A 17175-nucleotide genomic window follows, 5' to 3' on the forward strand; every position below is an offset into this window, starting at 1 on the left:
AACACCCCTGAATGCTGTCCTCCTCTTGAGCCATTCCAAGCATCACCCCTAAGCAACCGGCTTCAAGATGATGTTGTCAATGAGGCGCACGGCGACCTGACCACCGCCGAGACCAAGCTCCTCGCCAGGCTGTGGCTCCTCGGTGGGCTGCATCTTGATAGCGGCGCTCAAGATGGCACCCTTCTTCTCGTCAACCACATCGACTTCCTCAAGAGTGTCAGGGTCCGCCAGAGAGATGTAGTCCACATCGAACAGGGCCCTTTCCTTAGGAGGCAGTTCCTCCTGCTCCCGGATCTTGTTATTCGTCAGATCATGAGCCGGCCAGAGAATGTCGTCCCTCTTCCGCTTGCCACCGATATACTGCTCCTCCGCCTTCCACAGCGCCTGCGATAGAACTGTCGAGACCTTACGACGGCGGGCCCCGAGGTAGACGTTCCGCGAGCTCATAGCCAGACCATCAGCCTCCCGCTCGGTGGGGCCAATGACGACGTGGGTGGGGATGTGAAAGTCACGGACCATGCGGCGGATGATGACGGTCTGCTGGACGTCCTTCTGGCCGAAGTAGACGCGGTCGGGCTGGACGATGTTGAACAGCTTGGTGCACACGGTGGCGACGCCGCGGAAGAAGACGGGCCGCGACGCGCCCTCGAGCTTGTTGGCCAGCGGCGTGATCGTCACGAAGCTACCGTGGCCGTCGATTTCCGAAGCCGGCGGCAGCGTCGGGTACATGATGTTGGACGTCGGCGCGAAGATGGCCTTGACGCGGCCGCGCGCGGAGGAGGCCGCCAGCTGGTCGTCCAGCGCGCGGAGCTTCTCGAGGTCGGCGTCCCACGTCTTCGGGTACGAGTCAAGGTCCTCGTTGACGCCGAATTGGGTGGGGTTGACGTAGATGGAGACGTAGATGTCGTCCGTCTCCTCGGCAGCCTGGCGCACGAGCGAGAGATGGCCGTCGTGCAGGGCGCCCATGGTGGGGACCATGCCGACGGTCCGCTGGGCCAGCGTCTGCTCGCGGCGGTAAGCACGCAGCGGCTCGACCTCGCGGAAGATGCGGAAATGCGAATTCTCGGCCATTGTAGTGCTGAACGGACGAACGGAGGAGAGGGTCTGTCGCGTTGCGGAGGCGCGCAGCGGCGGGCTGATGAGGAAGCGCAGCATTTTGGCGGTGTTGGGCGGAATTAAATGATAGGGGGTGGCTTAAGGTGGTCTGACTGATAGTCAGTCGGGATTGACAGAGAGGGAAAGGCTGATCGAGTCCATTGCGCTGGTGCCGAGAGAGAGAAATTGTGGTGTCGTGCTGCTGTGTGCGCCGTAGAGCAGCTCACGACCAAAGCCAGCGGCCCGGGCCGTGTGCACGTGACTGCGGGGCTACGCGCCTTAACGCCGTTCGGCTTCTGAACTCTGAGGAAATTTTGGCCGCCGACCGCGACCAACCGACTCCCGCAACGCTCCCCACCACCACGCTCAGCAACCATGGCTGACGATGGCATGCTCCTCAACTTCGACATCGGCGACGGCCCGCTCGTCGCGAAGCCCACCTTCAAGGGTGGCCGCTGGAAAGACCGATTGACCGCCAAAAAAGCCGCTGCGCGCCGCGAGAAAAAGTCAAACCCGAAGCCCACTGCTGACGACGATGCACAACCTCATTCCGACCCGAGACCCGTCAAGCGCCAGCGCGTCGATGACCACTTCGGTCAGCAAAAGAGCCACGCGAAACCCAACCAGCCCGCGAAAAATGCGCCGCCCAAACAAGTCGTGTCCTCCCTCTTCACCTTCAACCCGGCCTCCAAGACTCAGGCCGAGAAGAAGCGCGAGTTCGATAACGAAGAGCCTATCGCCCCTAGTAACGCCCCGCTGTCTCCCGAGCTCGAGACCTTTACCAAGCTCGGCCTTTCCCCGAACCTGGCCAGCCATCTGTTGAACAAGCTCTCCATAAAAGCCCCCACTGCCATTCAGAAGTCGGCCATATCACAGCTGGTGAGCGATGACTCGGATGCTTTCATACAGGCTCAGACTGGTTCCGGAAAGACGCTGGCATATGTGTTGCCCATTGTACAGCGGCTGGTGAACCTGGGCAAGGATAACGTCCACCGTGACTCCGGTCTTTTCGCTATAATCCTCGCGCCGACACGTGAATTGAGTAAGCAGATTTCTGTCGTGCTGGAAAACGTCCTGCGTGCCACCAACTGGATTGTCTCTGGCACTGTCATTGGTGGTGAGAAGAAGAAGTCGGAAAAGGCTCGCGTTCGGAAAGGCTTGAACATCCTGGTCGCCACCCCCGGTCGGCTTGTCGATCATCTTGAGCATACCGAGGCCCTGGACGTTGGCAACGTGCGATGGTTGGTGCTGGATGAAGGCGACAGGCTGATGGAGCTCGGGTTCGAGAACGATATTCAGAAGATCGTCGGTGCCCTTAACCTGCGCATGAAGGCGAGCAAGGCAAGAATACCCGGGTTGCCCGCCAAGAGGATGACCATCCTGTGTTCGGCAACCATGAAGATGAACGTTCAGCGCTTGGGCGAGATCAGTTTGAAGGATGCCGTGCACATTCAGAATGACTCTTCCGAAGAAGAAACGAAGGAGTCGACGACGTTCCTGGCCCCAGCCCAGCTTCGCCAATCATACGCTGTCGTGCCCGCCAAGCTTCGGTTGGTTACCCTGGTCGCCGTCTTGAAGCGTGCATTTGCAAGGAAAGGAAGCGTCATGAAGGTCATCGTTTTCATTTCGTGTGCCGACTCGGTCGAATTTCACTTTGAAGTTCTGGCACGAGATCCAGAGGAGGAGTCCAAGGAGAAGCGCAGCGAAGAGGCTGATAAGGAGGAAAAGAAGGACGAGAAGTCCAGGTTCGGGGATAGGAAGCGCAAAAAGTTTGAGCCGACCAAGATCGAACCTGTTACGACAAACCGCACAACTGCACCATCACCCACCTTGTCCGGCGAGGATAACCCGGTCACCGTCTACAAACTCCACGGTTCCCTCGCTCAGTCTCTCCGTACATCGACCCTTCAGTCCTTTACTAAGAGCACCACCCCAGCTGTGCTTGTCTGTACTGACGTAGCTTCACGTGGTCTCGATCTCCCTAATGTAGACTTTGTCATTGAATACGACCCGGCGTTCGCCCGGGACGACCACCTCCACCGCATCGGTCGTACCGCTCGTGCCGGCAGGGACGGGCGCGCCATGATCTTCCTGCAGCCGGGCGACGAGGAGGGCTACGTCGACATCCTCAAGCAAGACCGGCCTTCGACCGACTCGGGTACCACCGGGCTTGTTCGGCACGATGCCAACGAACTGCTCCGCAAGGCCTTCATGCCAGCTGGTGTCATCTCCAAGGCGGCGTGGGAGGACGCAGCCACCAGCTGGCAGCTCGACGCCGAGCGCTGGGCCCTTGCGAAGCCGGGCCGCCTGGAGCTGGCGAGACGCGCGTACCAGAGCCATGTACGGGCCTATGCGACGCACGTCCAGGACGAGCGCATCTACTTCAACATCAAGGAGCTGCATCTCGGACATCTGGCTAAAGCCTTCGGGCTGCGCGACCGGCCCGGTGCTATCAAGGTGCCGGGGCTGCGACCGGATGCGGCAAAGGGCAAGGAGGACAAGGGTCGCAGAGTCAGGGAGAAGGCGGTGGGTGGAGACTCGTCCAGCCGGTCAGCGTCGGGCGTGCAGGGCGGAAACGAGGTAGACGAGGCGGGCAGGAAGATGAGGGCATTGGCGAGGAAGATGGCAGGTGGGGCCAGCGAGTTCAACCTGGGATGAAACCAAAGAATGATCGGCGGTGTTCGATGTGGCTTCGATTGAGGGAAAATAGAGTGATGAACAGGGGATCATGCAGGTGATGATACCACCCGGGGCGTTTGAAAAAGGTACCATGTGGAGTAAGAATCGCCGCTTACCGGAAAGAGGCCAACGCGTTTTCGACCGGTCAGCCCGAAAGCCTCTCCAGACCGCAGCACACCGGTTGCGCAACGGTCCGCCGTCCCGCAAAACGGCCCCGCAGAGCGCCCCAATCGGGGAGGGGTTGTGGATCTTGAAGAAGCGGACCCATGCTTCTGATCGAAGAGCCCCATTCGCTCGGTTGGCGCCTTCCAGATGCAGGACCAGGGGGGCCGAGCGGGACAGGAGCCCCTCGGTCCAGACCTTTGGCCGTCTTTTATCTGTGCCATTCGCCCTCTTCTCTAATGTCAATTGCAATAAGCTTCTCTGCCTCTCGTTTCTTTCTGCATTCCAGAAGTAAAAAGAAATTAAAAATATCCATCATCCATCATGCCTAAGTTCTGCCTCTTCGCCTGCCGATCCCGCCACGATGCGAGATCATCCGCAGCCTCAACCACCACTTCATCATCCTCGCCCACACACACGCACGCCGACGATGCCGACGACTCCTTCCACCCGCCTGCCCGCGTCCTGACGCCGACGGGCAAGCACTTCGCGCTGGCGCAGCAGAAAGAGCGCCGCCGCCGCGCCTCGCCGCCGCCCTCCATCATCGTGCCGTCAGCCGGCCGCAACCCGTCCCTCTTCCCCTCGACGACGGACGTCTCAGAGAAGCCCGCAGACAGCCCTGTGGATTCTCTCCACCGCCACACCGGCCGGCACTACGCCTACCACCAGCGCAACAACGGCAGCAACACGACCGTCAGCAATGGCTCCTCCGGCGGCAGCCGCCCGCACACCGTCTACGCGGCCGCCGACAGCCCGGTCTCGAACATGGCGCCGACGATCCGCATCGTTTCGGACGGAGCCACGTCGCCGACGCCCGTTGATGCGTGTCACTACGAGAACCTGGCCGGTGATGACGATGAGGAAGACTACGATTACCGGACCCAGCGCTCCGCCACGCTGCGCGACTCGCCGTCCCCGGACTTTACCGACTGCTACGACAGCAGGCCCAGCACCGCCTTTTTCGACGCTGAGAGCCATCTGAGGTTCGGCGGGAACGGAAGGAGCTGCGTGTCGCTGGGGAGGTACCCGACGGCGGGGCAGGTGCCTGTTGCGCCTGTGGAGTAAGGAAAGAGAAAGAGATGACGATGATGATCAGCATCGATTTATTACTCCACTGATAAAGCGGGCGATAATAGCTGCGGTGGTGTGTGGTGGGGAAAAAATAATCGCTCCCTTCACCTGACGACTCGTTGTCGTTTGGCCCCGTGGCCCCCCCTCGCCCCTCTCCACCCCACCACCTTACCCACTCTCTCACAGCCTCACGGACCCCGAGGGGCCACAACAATCTCGATCTCGAGTCGAGAGCTTCGACAGACCGACGGCTGTCATTCCGCTCATTATTTCATTTATTCCCGGTCGTGCCGGATTGCGGTCTTCATCGCGGATGATGCCAGATAATACCCGGCACGCCCGGACCACCAGTGACGATAAAGGCGCTCGTCCCCTCCCGTCCGTTCACTCACTACATTTCGACAACCGCGCATTCCCGTCTCCGGGCCTCACCGCCACCGGGCCGAGGCGAGGCTCGAAGCGAGGCTCACCGGCGCGAAGCGAACTCATTCCTTCCTCTCAGGGTCCAGCAATAGGTGTCCTGAAGGGAAACTGCCCGCTTTCCCCCAGGACCCTGAACCATTTCCTCCTCCCATGCCGCTTTCGGCTATTCAACCTGGCGGCGCGCCGCATACTCACCGCAACAGCGCCGCCCTAATATTTACTCTTCTGCTATTTTTTCCCAATTTGTCAAAACGGAAGGGCGGTCAACGGAAGAACCCGCAACAAGGGACCGGATACAGCATATCCTAATCTACAGGCGGCTCAAGATTGATTTTTTGTTTTATTGCACACAGCAAATTTGTACCAACAGCAAAGACTGGGAATCTGGGAAAGAAAGGAAAAGGGCGCATACCAAGGGACTACATACGGGCATCATCACAGGGACAAGGGCGGTTCAAAGTTGTGTTTTTTGGGTTTAACAGTTTTAAAGCATGGTAGAGAGGCGGTGGTGGTTGGAAAGCGGCTTTTTATTGTTATTGGCGGAGAGATGGTCCGGTAACCCTCCCGTTGGTGGTGGTCAGGGTCTTGCATTTTTTAGGCGGTGGATGGCGGTGACGGCGGCGGCAGTGGTGGTGGTGATGGTGGTGGTTATTCCAAAGTCTTTGCACTGTACGTAAGAGAACAGTTTGCTAAAACAAATATTTGCACAACGAAACATCATAAAAAATCCGAACTACACAAACACGAACAATAAAAAAATAAGCGCCCGTCCCTCCGCCCTCGTCTACACTGCTGCGCAAGCGCCCAGCTCAGCCGCACAGCCTTATCCAAAAACATCCAAGATCACCATTGACGCAACGAACGGGGGAGGGGCGGCATCTGGCACCCGCAAGATTGCAACCCTGTCTTTCCTTCCCGTCTTGCAGCCGTGCAGCCAGTGCAGCAGTGTTCATCGAGCTCGTCCCCATCCAGAGACCAGTCCAGACTGCCGTCCCTCTTGCACTTACCACGCCACTGTCCCTCCACCTATACCCGCCAGCACCCCCCTCCCCACCCCCTTGGCCCTTGTCCACCCCCCCATTCTCCACTTCTCCGAACCTGGAGATTCGCAAAATGCGCGCGGGTACCTGGCAATCGGACCCTCCCTCTCGTAAACGAAATTCAGGCACCAAGGGACCGAAAAAAGGAGGTGTGCGGTTCATCGAAAAAAATATAGGGACCCACGCACGAACCCTGGCCCTGCAACAGCGGCCCCGCTCCCATCCACCCCCGGCCCTACCGATGGAGGACACAAGTGCTTAGCAGCATCCGTGCTGAACTCACCGGCTGCATGAAATAGCGAGAACAGCTCCACACCCTAGGCTAGGTAAGGCAGGCATGCATGAACGGGAAAAAGGCAACCAAGAGAGAGAAACAATCGGTGACGCCGAACCGAAGTAGCCGGACGGACGGGGGGTTGAGGGAGTTGTTTTCCATTATTTCTCTCTAACTGAATAAGGGTACGAGGGAGAGGAGGGACGATCATCATCGGCTCAAAGGACAACGCACAAAGATATGACGGGACACCGCCCACAATCTGCGGAACCACTTTCTACCGGGCGCCAAGCTAATGGTCACCGAAAACGTTCGGCAAGTGGACAAAATAAAAAGTATGACGCCACACTGCAGGTCTCTGCAGGGAACGAGGCCTTATATTCTGGCAAAAGCCTATCTCCACGCACGTCATCTCTTCAGCAATTCCATTAAGCGTAACTCGTGTCAAATCAAGCAACAGATCAAAAAAGCCAACACCATACTTGAAAAACAAATTTCATTTCTTCCTTTTTTTTTTCACGTCAACCCCTAACACTTCTGATTTGAACTCCAGAACGGAAATAAAAAAACAACACAGATTTTTTTGGTGCCTCGCCGACGACTAAATCAAAAAAAAGGAAAAAAGAACCCTCCTGTCCGCCCACTCCCACGCGCCGAACGATTCCAATAACTAGCCAGACAAAAAGGGAAAAAAAAAGAGAATTACACATGCACCATATTCGTAAGTCGTGTTTGTGTCTTTGTCAAACGAGACAACAAAGAGCCCCATCAGAGGAAGGAACATGGGGGGAAATAAGAAAACACCCAGCAAAAAGCAAAATCAGCAAAAGGCCGGCCCCCCTCTATCCAGCGTGTGGAACGTGTGGAACATGATTCCTCATTGGGAGAAAGGAGACATTAGAGAGAAGAAAAGCAGGAAAAAAAAAGAGAAATCTTCGCCCAATGATGCCGTATGCTTCCAAGAGACCGATGGTGACCATGCTGACTTATAAAAAAAAAGGAAACCCATCCCACCTTCTTTCCCCTCCTTTCCTCGTTGCATACCGCTGAGAAAAAACTCCAGGCCATAATAAAACAAGCATATTCGTACAGACACATTTAACCCCAACCCAGGTAGGTGTACTGTAGACCTCCCCTTCTTACGTATTAAAAGCCCAACTGTTTCCGCTGCTGATGCTGTTGGGCGCGACATAGTAACTCTGATAAGGATGTTGAGGCATCGAAAAGTCTGCAGCGGCGAGCATGGGATTGAGGATACCTGAAGGTAGGCGGGGTCGGGGTGCGGCCGTCGTGGGTGCTCCGACTGCCACTTGGGCGGGATTGCTCACGTTCGTGGTGGTCGAAGTGGGTTGCAGGCTCGCCATTGGTTGGAGCGAAGTGGCCTGCGGTTGCACCGAAGCAACCGCCGCGTTAGCTTGAGCTTGAGCTTGCGCCTGTGCCTGCGCTTGTGCCTGTGCTTGGGCGGCCACGTACGGCATCTGCGCAGCTCCGCCCATGTTTGGCGTCGGAAGTTGCTGTTGTGGCTGCTGCTGTTGCTGCGGCGGATCTTCCGGCCATCCCCATTGTTTCTTGAGTTCGGTGTTGATGAATGCAACACGCCACCCGGTTTCCTGACGTATCTTATCCAGGATTTGTAGCACCTCTTCTTGCTCGCGCCGGTTCGTCAGACATTCGGCAGCAATGGCGAGCGAACGGAGGGCGACGCTAGCAACGCCACTGAAAAACCATCAGCAATTTAGCACCTTCACATGCCAATTGAGTACCTACCGGTCCTTAACATGCGCAACGATTCCACAGATTTGTTGCGAATGACGTTGCAGGAGGTCGCGCATCTCATTACCTTCCTTGGATTCAATCGGGTTAATCTGTGCCAACAAACACATGGCCGTGTGATAGAAGAGACGTGCCACGATGGTTGTCCGCTTGATAAGCCAAACTTCGGGGAAGGCTGATTGTGACGTCGTCTGGTAGGGATAAAGATATGCCATCGGGTGCATGGTCCGAGGGATGCACTCGTTCCAGGAATCGCACCAATCTTTCAGCCTCTGCCATTCAGCAAACCTCTTCTGCAGTCGGAGCTGGTCGTCTCGCGGAGAGCCCGTGGATTTTCTGGGGATACCCGCCCGAAAGTTGGCGATCTTGCCCACAACGTAGACTATGCGATAGGTCCACATCTCTTCACGCCCAGCCTCGGTCTCGCGGCTAAAGTCCATATCAACGCCCCAGTCATCGGGGTCCCAGGCCACTTGCCAATTGAAGTGCAGACAGCTCAGCAACTCCATCCCCACGTTCAACCAAAAGCAGGCAGCTCCAATTCCAGTCGACCTCGCGTTCCATCCGCATTCTTTGATGAGGGCACGGGCGCCAGCGATGTGGTTCATTCGTTGCAGAGCCTTTTCGCACATGATTTCGTAAACATTAAGAATGACAGCGGTGGTGGCGCAGATGACGGTGTCACGGTTGGGGTTTTGCAGAGAATTGAGCAGGTATCTTGTGGCGGTGTCGTAGTAATGCAGTGCTTTGTCTTCGGTGTACCGGGCATTGACGAGGGACAGATGGCGGGCGCCGCATGCCAAGAAAGCATTCAGCAACATGGGTTCGCCAAGAGCGTGAAACGGCAGCAGCCTAGAAAACTGTCATGGGGTTACAACGCGAATGCAAGGGGGAGGGACTGCAGCAGCACATACGTGTTTCTGAGGGTCCATGCTGTCCATCCACAAGCCGACCTCTTCGACAAAAACTTGCATAAACAAAACCTCTTCCTGAGTGTTTAAATAATCCCGGGATCTTGCAGGCGGTGACGTAGTCGGCTCATGGCTGTTATAGGCGGAGGCGGCCTGGATGGAGCTCGAAGCGGAAAAGTCGATTCCGGCGTGCTGCACGTGCGGATTGGAGGGGGCTTGGGTTGTCTCGTACAACATGTTGCTATGATCATCGGCGTACATGTCGGGGAGCACGCCGTGAATCGGCGGCAGAGGCTGGTGCGAGAGCTCGGGAGCGGCAGGCGGGCCTTGTGAAAAATCCAACTGCAAGCCGTTCATGGCTTGAGTGGTGGCTTGGACTTCCGGGGCGCCATACTTGCTGAGACCTCCCTTGTACTCGGAAGCGATGTCTCGGGACTCGTCGAGGAAAGTGATGTTCCAGTCCTGCGAGGTGGGGACAACGGGCGGGGCCTGGACGGTGGTGTCGATGAAGTTCAGACGGATGCCGCGCTTGCACACCCTGTTGGACTTGCGGCAGTTCTGGCAATGGGGCAGAGCCTCGTCGCATTTGAGGTGGCGCTCCCTGCAGGTCAAGCAGCCGGTGCGCACGCGCTTGGGCTTGCTCGCTTGCGGAGGCTCGACAGGCGGGGCGGCCTGGGCCGAGTCTGCGTCGCTCATGGTGCGGCTGCTCTGGTGGCTGCTCTTGCGGGCGTTGGAGGAAGCGGGCTGGCGGCCGTTGTTCTGCTTCTTCAATGGCGGCTGGCTCGCGGCCGAGCTCGAGGTCCGCTTGCGCACGGGGGTGGCGAAGGGGTCTGGGAGGCTGTCTGGGCCGGAGCGGAGAGTCGACGAGGGCGAGACGGGCTGGGTGCTCGCATAGAGGTATGAGAGTTCGGGCGGGGGTTGGTCAAACCCGGGGTGGGCGGGCGGGGCAGCCACGGTGTCTGACGGTCGGGGAACGGCCCTCGACGGCGTGGGACGATGGTGGGAGTGCTGTGGTTTATCGTAGGCGAGGCTGGCTGGCGGTTTGGGTGGTGAGAGAGGAGTCGGGTGGGTGGATGCAAAGGGTTTCAGGTACCTAGAAGCAGGCGTCGCGAAAGGCGGGACGCGAGTCACGCGTCCGGCACCTCGGGGGCGGGGCGGGCGGTGTGGAGCGCTCGCGAGCGCGGGTGTGGGAATTGTTGCAGGCTGTGGGAGTTCGGGCGCAGAGGGTGAACATGTTGTCGCTGAAGACGACGAAGGGCCGGCGAGCAGGTTCAAGGCGGCAGGGATCGCGCGCCCGCGCAACTCGAAGCGAGCGTGCAAGCCACCCGCCAGTCACGACGGCGGCCGCCAATCCTCGAAGGATAAAAATGGCCGCGTTGTCTGCCGCAGCTGAGAAGGCTATTGAGACTGGTGGCGCCCGTCTGACGCGCAGCAGCGACGCCAACCGTGGCTCCGCGGCCCAGCGCCCCGAGTTCGCCTTTCCAGCGCTCTGCAAAGCCCTTGCATCGGGTGACAGCAGTTGACTGCCGGCCGGCTGCCTGCTCACGGCTGCCATGGCTTGGGGGAGTGCATGCACGATGATGATGACGCCGGAGCGCCTCGCCTCAGCTTACCCCAAGCTGCGGGCGATCGGGCAGGTGCAGCCCGCCCCAGAGAGACGTGCGCCCGCAGCTTGGCCGTCCTGGCCCTGCACCACCGTCAACACCACCACGACGAGATGCGCGCCCACGTGGCGTGAAGCCTGCGCGACGAAGTCGCTGCGGCGCGCGGGCGGGCCCGGGGTGAGGCTGCGACTGGCTGCGACAGCTTGCGCAACACAACCCGCGCGTGCCGTCGCAGCAAACCTTAATTGCACGAGCACGGTCTGGCCGCGGGAGATGGCGAACACTCGGAAGGTTTGACTGCGCGCACGCGTCGTTCCGAGTTGTCATCTTGCGGAAGCAAGCGCCCACTCAAAAAAGGATCGCCGTCGATCCTCCTCGTCCCGCCTTGCCTCTCAGCCCAACACCCAAATATGTCCGACCCTCCTCAGCTCCAGCGCCCGCCCGCTCAGCCTGCTTATGTCCTCCGCGGTCATCACGCTCACGTCCACGCCGTGCGCTTCCTGCGCCACAACGAGCGCCTGCTGACCGGCGACGCTGACGGCTGGGTCGTGCTCTGGAATGTCGCGACCAAGCGTGCCGTCGCCGTCTGGCGCGCCCACGACGGCGCCATTCTCGGCTTCGGCACTTGGCCTGAAGACAAGGTCATCACGTAAGTTTTCCCGCCTGTTTGCTTGCCTGCCCCAAACGGAAACCGCCGCATGAACGTCCCGCGCCCTTGGGTTCAGCTCTGAAAAGCAACCATGCATGACCCCCAGTCGGAAATCTACAACCTTGATCCATCGAGCAATCTGCGGCTGATGGTTCATCCGAGACAGGCACGGCCGGGATTTTCATCTTCGCGTCTGGCAGCTGGGCCCTGCAGATGAGCATGACTTCTCGACCGCCCTGCCGGTTGACGACACGACGACGCATCGGAAGCAGCCGTGGCTGCTGCATTCTCTCCGAGTCAATACCTTAAATTTCTGCTCATTTGCAACCTGCCCCGAGCATCCCGATGCGTCCAATGACAGCCCACCATCCGTGAACCCCATCCTCATCGCCGTGCCGGGCATGAAAGATGGCGAAGTAGACGTCTTCCAGCTCCCCACGGAGCACCGCATGAGCACCGTGCCAAATATAGGTCAGAAAACAGGTACCGTACCGCCCGCCACAAACACTCCGCCCCGCATCCGGGACCACACCTAATTTAGACCGCAGGCATGACCATGTCCGTCTCCCTCGTGCACAGCAGACCGTCGCCGTCGTCCGGTCCCGTCCTGCACTGCATCACCGGCTACGAGAGCGGCGCAACGGCCGTCCACGTCTTCTCGCCCGCTACGAACACCTGGTCGCACATCTACACCAGCCAGCCGCACTCGCAACCCCTCCTCTCCCTCTCCCCAGCGCCGCCCTCCTCCTCCCCCTCCTCCGACCTCACCTTCTACACCTCTGGCGCCGACGACCTCATCGCCAAGCACACCCTCTCCGCCCCTCGGTCTCCCTCTCGACCCAAACCCCCCTCATCACCCCCCTCCGCATCCCCCTCCACCCCCACACCCACAAAACCCCAATCCCTCCTCTCCGCCGCCCTCGCCTCGCAATCCTCCTCGTCGCCCTCATCCGCCGCCCCACCACCCCTCCCCAACCCCGCCCCCGTCGCCCCCGCCAAAGCAGTCCACACGAAGCACTCAGGCCAGCAATCGCTCGCCGTGCGCTCCGACGGCCGCGTGCTGGCGACGGCGGGCTGGGACGGGCGGGTGCGCGTGTACGGCGCGAAAGGGCTGAAGGAAGTCGCGGTACTGGCGTGGCATAAGGAGGGGTGTTATGCGGTTGCGTTTGCGGATGTGGGGGGCGGGGATGGGGGTGGGAAGGAGGAGAAGGGGGAGAAGGAAGGAGGTGGTGGGGAGGGGGCAGTAGATGCCGGTGCTGTGGTCGAGGTGGGAGGGAAGATCGAGGACAGCGGGGAGCGGGCGGTGGCGAGGAGTGCTGCTGGTAGGACGATGACGACGGTGAGGGCGAGGCGGGAAGAGAGGGCGAGGGCGGTGCATTGGCTGGCGGCTGGGTCGAAGGATGGGAAGGTCAGTTTGTGGGAGGTGTTCTGATGGCGTGCAACCACACTAAAAGTAGGTGAATTCATGTCAGAACGGACTGTGTACCATCGGTAGACATGGATCACAGCACTTGAGGCATAGAAGAAATTCAAATTACTCTTTTTTTTGTTCGATTGGAGATTCGGTCTCTCAGTTGCTCTGTCCACCTGTTCTCTGTTCTACCATATATGTGCAAGATTCTTTACTTTTCCCTTTTCCAATTCTTCTTCCCCCAGATACGTCATATAATACAAACACCTACCTCACAGCTTCCTCTTTTCCGCATTCACTTCTTTTCCTCTGCGTTTTCCTCCTTCTTATCCGTCTTTTTCGTCTTCTTAGCCTTCTTCACGGCCTTCTTCTTATCCTCCTTCTCAACCTCCTTCTCAACCTCCTCCTCCTCATCCGCCTTTCCCTCCACTTCTTCTTCTCTCTCCTCCACCCCCTCCCCCTTCACCCCCCTCACCCTCGGCCTCCCAATCTTCAACTTCGGCGCCTTCCGCTTCTTGATGCGCTCATCATCCGCCTTGCGCTCCTCTTCGTTCATCAACTTGCGCGCATTCTCCCAGCGCGTGACGGCCGACTTGGCGCAGCCAGGGATGCCCATGGCGCCGGTCAAGACATTGAGGCTCTTGCTGTAGACCTCGAGCGGGGAGACGGGCCCGTAGAGGGCGTCGCGGGCGAGTTGCTCTTCCTCAGAGACTTTTCTGGGGCGGCCGGACACCTGCGGCATGCCCCAGATCTCGCCCCAGCGGCGGTAGTCGACCGAGATCGGACCGTCGATGCGGCCGATGAGGGGCTTTTTCGTGCCCGTGCCGGATTCGGGGAGGGTGATGTACTCGCGGACGCAGTTGGGGACCTCGTCGCGGGCGTGGGCGACGACGACGAGGGCCTGCTGCGGCGAGAGGCCGCGCACGCGGACGCGGCGGAGCCGTTCCATGGCCGACTCGTGGGCCGAGGCGCCCTGGCGGCGCAACCGCGGTTTCTCGCGGTGGACGTGGCGCAGGATCATGGTTTCGCCGTGGTTGAGGAAGAGCATGCACTTGTCGCGGGCCATCTCGTCCATACCGGAGAAGGCCTCGTCGAGGACGACGAGGTCGGGCGATTTGATGATGGCGCGCAGGAAAAGGGCGACGCGCTGCGCGCTAAACGTCAGCTCGCCGAAGCGCACCTTGTCGGCCCAGTCGATCGACGGGTTGAGGAGCGCCTCCTCGTCGCGGAGGCTCGTCTCGGTGATTTCCAGATAACGCCCGGCTGTGTCGTCCTTCGTCGGAAAGTTGCGCGCGCTGTAGTACGCTTCGGCGCGCTGGTCGAGCGTGTCGTCTTGATCCGGGCACAGCTCGGCGCGGAACCACCGCAGGCACGCGTCCACCTTCTCGTCCTCCGAGTAACCGAGACGTGGCTTGGAGATGGGTGTGTCGGCCCACGCTGACTCGAGGACCCGACGGACGGTGAGGTGTTTGGGAAAGTACGTGTGCACCTCGGGGCTGGAATGACCTATTTTGGATTGGATCTCGAAGATGGAAATGCCGGGCTCGCCTGGTGTCGGCAGGCGAGAGCGTCCGAAAAGCTTGACCGGTGCGGAATAGGTCTGCGGATGGTCGGACGTGATGAGCGAAAGGAGGGTGGTTTTGCCCGAACCTGGAAATAAGTTAGCAGTGTTAATAATACTTTGAATGGGCTATTACCATTCGGCCCAAAGACTCCCCAACGCTGCCCTCTTCTTACTTCCCACCTAAGACCGCCCCTCCAGTCTCCCAGGACAGGAATCTTACTATCGTTATACTTTATTTTCACACCTTCCATCTGCACGACCGGGTCTCCCAGTGGGGGTGGCTCGTCATTGTCAGTGAAAGGGATGCCGTCTCTGGTCATGGCCTCCAGGTATGTGTGCTTCGGTCGTCTTAAGTTCTTACGCATTTTCTCGCACTTTTCCGGATCTTTGGAAAACTGGTCAAAGTCGCCTTTGGATTCCATCTTCCGTGCAATATCGTAGAGAGCCAACATCTCGTCGGTATCGTCTCTATCCAGAATATCCACAAGATGTTTCCCCGTGTACTTTATGTCCAGTCCATTCTCCTTCTCGGCCATCTGTGTAAATGCGTTGCGGAACTCGATATCGGTCTCGTCCGTCTTCAAGTAATGGTCGCGCAGGAACTCGAAGATCTGGGAGCGGTCGCCCATGACGCTAACCTTGGGCTTGTGGCCGACGACGAGGAAATTGGTGATCCACTCGGGGATGAAGTCCTGGGGCCGCAGCGAGAGCAGCAGGCGGGGCTGCTGGGCGTCGGCGAGGCGCTGCAGCAGGCCGGACAGGTACTGCAGCGAGTGCGGGTCGAGGCCCATGAAGGGCCCGTCCAGCAGCAGCAGCTCCGGGCGCTGCAGAAGGGCCTTCGCGATGCGGGCGCGCCGCGTCTGCCCGTTGCTGAGGTGGCTGACGGGCATGCCCTGCAGCGCCTCGAGATTGAGGTCGCGCATCACCTGCTCGACCATTTCCTCCGGCGGCTTCAACGCCAGCGCCTCGTCGGCATTCAGCTCCGTGTTGCCCAGCAGGTAGTCGCGCACGCTCCAATCCGTTACCTCGCGCATGCTCTCGTAGCGCGCGCTCATGTAGGCACCCTTGGTGCTGGCGCCGCCGGGAAGGCCGCCGCGCTCGGCGTCGAAGCCGACGTACTGGACCGCATGGTGGGGGTTGCGTAGGCGGGCGTCCTTCTGGGCGATCTCGGCCGTCTGCAGGTACGGGTAGGAGCGAGCGGTGGGCGGCAGGCTGAGGTACTGGCCGCGCAGGATCTGCAGGAACGCGGTGCGGTTGGCCGATGACGAGCTCAGGACTGCCCAATGCTGATTGGGCTCGGAGTGGGAGGGTAGGGCGAAATTGAGGTTGGGATACAGTGGCGGGTTCGGTGATTCATCGCTGGCGACGTGCGAGTCGGGGTGGTTGCGGTAGAAGGTGGCATTGTCGATGCGGATCAGCGGCGGCTGAGCGCTCGTCGCGTAGCGGCGTAGAATTGTCGGCGAGACGCGTCTCGCTCTCGGGGAGAGGAAGCGCATCTCGATGGGGTGGATGGGCCTGGGACCTCTGCTAAGTTGCCTCGCACCATGAACTTTTCCGTGGCGGTCGGCCCGTCGGCTGAGGCGCGCGCGGTCTCGCAGGGCTCGGGAATTTCGTCATGCTTCCCCGCAAAACACCTGAAGTGCCGCGGGAAAAGTGCTGCTCACTCACTCCCAACCCGCAATAATGCTCCCCGCCCTGCAGCCCTCGCGGCCAAAAGTGCGTGAATCAATCGCATCCGCATCGCGCTCCTCGCGCGACTAACCGCGCCCTCAGTTTCCGCCTGCCAGCCAAGCGCGACCGCCGCCGCTACGCCAGCAACCAACGCGCCAAACCTCCACCCACGCACCCGGCGAACCTTCACAAGCCACTGCAGCCTTCTCTCCAACGACAGCACCGTCGCACAACCAAAGCATCAATAAAATACCGCCGCGCTCCCAGATTGAAGCCATGCCGCCCTTCTCCTCAGCAGGACTGCCTCCCCCACCGCATCCTCCCCATCCCACCTTCGCGACTCCTCTTTCTTCCCCCGGAATAGTATTTCCGCCCATACCGCAGCCCAGATTATTGCACACGCCAATCACGCAACATTATGACAGTGCCATCCGGCATCCGGTCTTTTTCTCGTCGGCCCTACGCAAACCGCCGTTCCCACTACCGCCGGCGGCTAATGGCGGTGTGAATCCGGTAGCGCACGGGTACGTTGTCGAAGATGGAGGCGGCGGAGGAGGCGGAGGCGGAGGGGCGAGGCGGAAGGGGGCGGTGAGGGGGAAGTTGTGAGAGGGATGAGTGGGGTGACGTCTGGAGAGGTGGGAGGTGGGTGGCGATGCTGGTGAGCGTGGAGTGGAAGACACGATCTGCTTTGTGCTGTGGCGGGTGAAGATACCACTGTTTGTGAAAACGAGCTTTGACGATGGCTGATCGAGCGGGAACACGACATCACGAGCTTGATGGTGGCAATGAACGAGCTAGAAGTATTGGAAAGGGCTCGTGCACACAAAAAGAAAACAAAAAGAAGTTCC

General features: G+C 59.5%; 6 protein-coding genes across 6 annotated transcripts; 3 read left to right on the top strand and 3 right to left on the bottom strand.

Moving 5' to 3' along the window:
* Positions 1-48: 48 nt before the first annotated feature.
* LTHEOB_4598 (Pantoate-beta-alanine ligase) lies at positions 49-1155 on the bottom strand (the record flags this gene model as incomplete). Its single annotated transcript, XM_035513649.1, has 1 exon — positions 49-1155. One exon carries the CDS (start codon positions 1153-1155, stop codon positions 49-51), a length of 1107 nt encoding a protein of 368 aa, XP_035374647.1.
* Positions 1156-1470: 315 nt separating this feature from the next.
* On the top strand, positions 1471-3753 carry LTHEOB_4599 (ATP-dependent RNA helicase dbp7; the record flags this gene model as incomplete). The annotated part of the gene is made up of 1 exon (XM_035513650.1): positions 1471-3753. The coding sequence occupies one exon, from the start codon at positions 1471-1473 to the stop codon at positions 3751-3753; it is 2283 nt and encodes a 760-aa protein (XP_035374648.1).
* A 507-nt stretch (positions 3754-4260) lies between these two features.
* On the top strand, positions 4261-5001 carry LTHEOB_4600 (uncharacterized protein; the record flags this gene model as incomplete). Its single annotated transcript, XM_035513653.1, has 1 exon — positions 4261-5001. One exon carries the CDS (start codon positions 4261-4263, stop codon positions 4999-5001), a length of 741 nt encoding a protein of 246 aa, XP_035374649.1.
* A 2882-nt stretch (positions 5002-7883) lies between these two features.
* Positions 7884-10662, bottom strand: LTHEOB_4601 (C6 zinc finger domain-containing protein; the record flags this gene model as incomplete). The annotated part of the gene is made up of 4 exons (XM_035513654.1): positions 7884-8460; positions 8512-9377; positions 9432-10521; positions 10571-10662. The coding sequence occupies 4 exons, from the start codon at positions 10660-10662 to the stop codon at positions 7884-7886; spliced, it is 2625 nt and encodes an 874-aa protein (XP_035374650.1).
* Positions 10663-11442: 780 nt separating this feature from the next.
* LTHEOB_4602 (Wd40 repeat-like protein) lies at positions 11443-13113 on the top strand (the record flags this gene model as incomplete). The annotated part of the gene is made up of 4 exons (XM_035513655.1): positions 11443-11681; positions 11848-12164; positions 12230-13020; positions 13081-13113. The coding sequence occupies 4 exons, from the start codon at positions 11443-11445 to the stop codon at positions 13111-13113; spliced, it is 1380 nt and encodes a 459-aa protein (XP_035374651.1).
* A 274-nt stretch (positions 13114-13387) lies between these two features.
* Positions 13388-16152, bottom strand: LTHEOB_4603 (ABC transporter-like protein; the record flags this gene model as incomplete). Its single annotated transcript, XM_035513656.1, has 2 exons — positions 13388-14742; positions 14877-16152. The coding sequence occupies 2 exons, from the start codon at positions 16150-16152 to the stop codon at positions 13388-13390; spliced, it is 2631 nt and encodes an 876-aa protein (XP_035374652.1).
* Between the last annotated feature and the right edge of the window lie 1023 nt (positions 16153-17175).

The sequence above is a fragment of the Lasiodiplodia theobromae genome (genome assembly GCF_012971845.1).
Source record: "Lasiodiplodia theobromae strain AM2As chromosome Unknown scaffold_12, whole genome shotgun sequence".
Classification (NCBI taxonomy): Eukaryota; Fungi; Ascomycota; class Dothideomycetes; order Botryosphaeriales; family Botryosphaeriaceae; genus Lasiodiplodia; species Lasiodiplodia theobromae.